The sequence below is a fragment of the Sinocyclocheilus grahami genome, unplaced genomic scaffold (assembly GCF_001515645.1).
Source record: "Sinocyclocheilus grahami isolate Dianchi unplaced genomic scaffold, SAMN03320097.WGS_v1.1 scaffold48.1, whole genome shotgun sequence".
In the NCBI taxonomy this organism is placed as follows: Eukaryota; Metazoa; Chordata; class Actinopteri; order Cypriniformes; family Cyprinidae; genus Sinocyclocheilus; species Sinocyclocheilus grahami.
The window spans coordinates 2,417,143-2,422,726 of NW_015505227.1; the positions used below are offsets into that span (position 1 = coordinate 2,417,143).

The 5,584-nt window shown below is 38.4% G+C and overlaps 1 protein-coding gene across 1 annotated transcript; it reads left to right on the top strand.

Moving 5' to 3' along the window:
• The first annotated feature begins 272 nt into the window (after positions 1-272).
• LOC107582956 (homeobox protein Hox-B9a-like) lies at positions 273-4,491 on the top strand. Its single transcript, XM_016268980.1, has 2 exons — positions 273-978; positions 3,705-4,491. Exons 1-2 carry the CDS (start codon positions 465-467, stop codon positions 3,938-3,940), a joined length of 750 nt encoding a protein of 249 aa, XP_016124466.1. The 5' UTR covers positions 273-464; the 3' UTR covers positions 3,941-4,491.
• The last annotated feature ends 1,093 nt before the right edge of the window (positions 4,492-5,584 follow it).

Consider the following 5,584-nt stretch of genomic DNA (forward strand, 5'->3'; position numbering starts at 1 on the left):
GTATAGATCACGATATAATGGCACATCAATTCATAGACAAAAATGTTCTCTCCCTTATTATTGTGGGCCACTGCTCTGCATATGCTTTTTTAAATATGTCATACGTTTCATAATTTAAGTTGACATTTTCCCGACTGCTTGTAGATATCTGGCGATATATGGACACACTCCCATTTTGCATATTGCATAAACAAGACAATTTATTTAGATGGGAAATATAGAGAGCGCAAGAGGAGGAGAGCTCCGCACAGCCTCTTGGCGGATTGATTTACACCCCATTGACGCTTTATCAGGCTCGCGAAAAAAGTCTGACCAATCACTTCGCTCGGAGCGCACACCATAGCAGCCCGGCTCTACTTCGTTGGCGAGCGAGTAGAGAGGAGTACCGTAAAGAGGGGAGTAAAGCACATTTATATTGTACATGTTTTCCCTTTAATGAACAGTACGTTATATAATGTCCGAGAATGTCCATTTCTGGAACTCTAAGCAACTACTATGTCGATTCTATTATAAGTCATGAAGGAGAAGATCCGAACGCGTCCCGCTTCTCCCATGTACAGTACTCCAGCGCTAGACAACCGGGACCCGGCGATCATCCGGAGTTCCCCTCTTGTAGCTTCCAGCCCAAGCCTTCAGTGTTCAGTTCGTCATGGAGTCCATTCAGTTCCCACGCGTCCAATGGCCTACCAGCGGTCTACCATCCGTACATATCGACGCAGCCAGTGCCTTCAACGGATACTCGATACCTCCGCACATGGCTTGAGTGTGCTCCGAGAGCAGAGCCTCTACCCGGGCAAGGACAGGTCAAGATGGAGCCGCTCCTGGGACATCTCGGGGAACCACCGAAACTAGTCGGGCAGCATGAGTATATCTTGGAGTCCTCTACAGCACGGGAGATGAATTCTGGTCACAGCGCTGGGTTTGAAGACAATAAGGACATATGCGAAGGCAGCGAGGACAAAGAGGGACCGGATCAAAGTAAGTTATAAACCTAGGAAGTGAACACTCTGTAAAGCGTTTAATGCTGTCATAAAACTAGAACAAAGCAACGGAGAGCTACAGACACCTCACGCAGCCAAGTATGATCATGTAACATTCTCAAGTCTACGCTTACATGTAGCGGTTTTTAATCAAGTCTGAATTTTTACCCAGATATGTATGATTTAGCCATGCTTTACATATATAGTATCGCTGACGACTGTTTTGCTTTGCCCAGTTAGAGTCGCGTAGAGGACTCACACCTTTATAAAACAAGCTTTCATTTTCCCAAATCATGTTATTTGCGTTTATTTCATTCTTGAGTAACTTTTAGTATATTCTTTCTCTTTCTGTCTCTGTTAGAGACCCTTATTTACGCGTCAATGCACTTTAGTGCACTGTTTTAGGTCGGCTGTAAACAGTTTTTTCGTGCAATGACTCCCCAAATTGTCTCTTAGTTATACTAAATAGTGCAGATGTTGGTCTTATGTTTAGTAGCTCTTGGTTAGCTTCATTCTTGAGTAACTTTTAGTATATTCTTTCTCTTTCTGTCTCTGTTAGAGACCCTTATTTACGCGTCAATGCACTTTAGTGCACTGTTTTAGGTCGGCTGTAAACAGTTTTTTTCGTGCAATGACTCCCCAAATTGTCTCTTAGTTATACTAAATAGTGCAGATGTTGGTTTTATGTTTAGTAGCTCTTGGTTAGCAAAAAATATTATAACGTTTATTCGCTTTTCATCTGAATCTATCTAATTCTATTTATGCGGAAATATTATTGACTATATCACAGAGGTGAAGGTATAGTTTGAATACCACAAAATAAATGTAATACTGAATATGTTTTTAATTGTAAATCTGGCTGCTGGGGGGTTGTGTGTTTTTCCATGATCTTGCCTGTTTTTGAACTCCCTCAAGAGTGGGGTTGAGCCGGTGCAGAGAAAAATCCACAGAATTCCAGCTCATAATCATGTAAGATTGTTTATTGCTAAAGTATTCCAACAAATTCAGAAATGCAGCTAAATTCTTAGGGATTTGTTCAACGATCGTTTTCGATTTTGTTGCAATGAATTTGAAAAGGCCATTGATTTTAATTCGTGAAATAGGCTGCAGCACTGCGAAGTGCGAACTAATGGAATTGTGCGCAACAGAAATCCCCAATGTGCTACCCCGGGCTGCATTCCAGAATAAACTGTAGGCAAAGGCAATGATGTTGGGAGTTACACGTCCCGCTTTTTTAGCTCATGGCTGCCCATGAGAAGGAAAAAGTTATAGGTCTCAAGTCTATTAAGTTATCAGAGGAGCCAAGATCCCCATTAATCGTACGTGAGCTCTTTGGGATATGTTGCGTTAAAAAATTTTCAGAGTAAAATACGATTCAGTCCAATCGTGCGCAAATGCAATAATAAGCGTCCTAAGGTCAGAGGTCCATTGTCTTTGAAAACGTTTTGATCAAATTGACTAGAGGCAATAAATAAATAAATTCTAAACTTTGTGTAATTTGTGGATTTTGATTCATATTTATTAATGGAAACACGCGTCACTTTCCTCATCATATAGCGTGACCCTCTTAGTGTTTCATTGTTAGGGATCATGTCTCGGTCCTGTCTCGTAAGTCGCAAGGTATACAGACGTATCCGCGAGGCCTGTAGTTGACATGACACGCGCATTAATCATTTTAGATGCGTGTATCTCATCCCATCATTATAAAAATACAATTGCGATTTGAGATATCCTAGAAAGCTGATGTACAACTGACGTGTATGTCTTGAGGCAGAAGCGATGGACTTGCACGCATAGGATGGGAAACATCTATAAATACGTGGCTCTTTCTAACCTGCTAGCATACACCTTCAAACTGTCTGAGCCCCTGAAAAGTGAAGTTATGTGCCAAACGTTGAATGTTTTTCATGCAAATAGTATGCATTTTAAGAGAGCATAAAGCAGCACCATGGTAGAAATGTTCCCTTGACGTCATTTAACCCACAGAGGTACAGAAGGCATGCACAGGTGACATCAATTTCGTCATCACAGTGAATCTCCAATCGCTGTAACATTCAGCTTTTCCGTGTGCATGTTAACAAAAGTCAGCACAACGGACATTTTTCAGCCTCCCATCTGCATTCCCGACCAAACCACTGAGGGAGAAGACGCCTCGTTAGAGATGCTCTTCCTCCGTAATTCATCCCACATTTCTCCCTAAAAAGGAGATAATCTCATGTCACATGTGACCACATTTTACAGTGCATTCCAGTATGGTTAAACTCCCTGTAGAGTTCAAAATTAAACCTTTCTTTCCCCTCAGCCATTTTCTTCTTCTTATTTTTTTCTTTAAAGAAAACTTTATATTATTCAGTGCTTTCACATTCTCCTTTGCAGGGAGAGGAGAGGAATGACACGAATTATCACAGGTGAATTTAGGTGGCCTCTTGTGTGTGTGAAAGTTGTTGTTGCTTACTGGGTGTGGTACAGTTTAAGCATAGAATTTTATTACTGCGTCTCAAGTTAATACTTTGATATTGCTTTGCTTTCCTTGTTTTCATAAATCATAGTTTTGGTTTTCATGCATTTGTAAGTGATGGTGCCCTAAAGCACTTTATTTTAATAATATTAATTGTCTTCGTGAAGGCTGTAACTTTTTTTTGAGTGTATTTTGAAATGTGTTTCATGTTGGAATCTGTACTAATATTATGATCTACTCTTCTTGTTTTTGACTGTCATTTGCAGAGGACCCATCTGCCAACTGGTTACACGCTCGATCATCCCGGAAGAAGCGATGTCCATACACGAAATATCAGACCTTGGAGCTAGAGAAGGAATTTCTGTTCAATATGTACCTTACCCGAGACCGGAGACACGAGGTAGCTCGCCAGCTGAACTTGACAGAGCGACAAGTAAAAATATGGTTTCAAAATAGAAGGATGAAGATGAAGAAAATGAATAAGGACCAGCCCAAAGAATAATAACGCAGACTGGTGCCAGGCGTTCAAGCCGTTTACAAAAAGTATTTTAAATCTGGAAGCTGATGCAAGAATATTTTACTGCATCAAAAAGGAAACGCACACGCGCACTCACACACTATTTTCTGTAGGACTGGACAGTGTTAAGCATATACAGTATAAGGAAGAGGTGAGATGATGCAGAGGAGGGGGAACCCGTCTTGCCATCTCTCCCTTCTGTTACTGCATTGTATGACTTGAGTGAAATAAACACTTCACCAGGAAATAAACAGGTGATAAGGAACTGTTTCAACAGGCTAAGGACAGCTGAAATATTGTGCTTTTTTATAAAGTTGCTCTCTATAATTCTGCATTTTTCATCATTCCTTTTGTCATAGACGTGTGCTGATATAAAATGTATGTAACAAAACATAAGACTCATTCAACATACAAGGGAAGTTTTGCTTATCTGTAAAGCATGTTCACGTATTTGCTAAAGACGTGAGCTCTCTTTTACAAAATTATTATTATTATTATTACTATTATTATAGCGGAATAAAACAGCCTTTAGTTCGTAGTGTCTATATCATCTGCGAAGCAGTTATTGAAGAGTGCGCATGCTAACGGTTTTCAAAAACCTTTTGAAGTTTACGATATTATAAATTAGCTCCTTTTGACATTTACTTGTGCGCAGAGATTTGTGGTAGAGGCACACTTATAAATTGTCTTGGTTGATTCGAATGTACTAACAGTAGTAGTAATAATAATAATAATAATAATAATTTCTAAAATTGCTTTCAGATCTTTTCTTTATAGTTTCGTTCAATAGTGTTTATATCATTTGGGGTCAAAATCAAGATTCAAACGGAAGTAATCAGTTTGTAAACACGAATGAAATGAGTTGTTTTACCTACTTTCTTTCTCTTTTTTTGCGTTCAGATATTCCAAAATAATCCTTTTGAAAATTAGAGTGCAGGTTCCGAGTGTATGTATTTGTAGCGTGCCAGTAACCATAGAGTTAATTCGTGCTGAAATGTATAACAACCTTTAATACAGATTCGGTCGCAGTTGTTTACATAAATTTGCGCATGCCTCGTATTGTGTAGTTTTCTTATGTATGTGTTATTGAAAAAGCATTAATTCGAATCTGTTTTATGTGCGGTCTAAGGATTGTTGTTTTAATTTATTGTAAATACGTTAATAGTTTTTTTTCTTTTAAATGGAATGTTTTATATGTTGTAAAAAGAATTACAAAAAATAATTCATACTTGAATGAGCTATTAATTCGAATCTGTTTTATGTGCGGTCTAAGGATTGTTGTTTTAATTTATTGTAAATACGTTAATAGTTTTTTTTTCTTTTAAATGGAATGTTTTATATGTTGTAAAAAGAATTACAAAAAATAATTCATACTTGAATGAGCCGATACACGTAACCTTTTAATTTTCCTATTTTGTTTACACGTTCCATGTAGGCTATATGTCCAGAATTATGTCCGTTGTCCATTGTCAGTGATGTTTTTCTGTATTTGCTCGTTCCTTCATATTGCTTTGTTGGTTTAAAGGTTTGTTTTATGTTTTTGTGATTTGACTTTACGGAAATCGAGCGCGGCAATCTTCAAATGTCCATCAATTCTTAAACTGTCTTAGGCCATTGCAACTTTTTCCC

Excerpts from the sequence above, each read along its gene's own strand:
- LOC107582956 (XM_016268980.1), top strand. The coding sequence starts at position 465 with ATGTCCATTTCTGGAACTCTAAGCAACTACTATGTCGATTCTATTATA. Across the intron at positions 979-3,704 it reads CAAAGAGGGACCGGATCAAA|AGGACCCATCTGCCAACTGG; the intron begins GTAAGTTATAAA and ends TGTCATTTGCAG.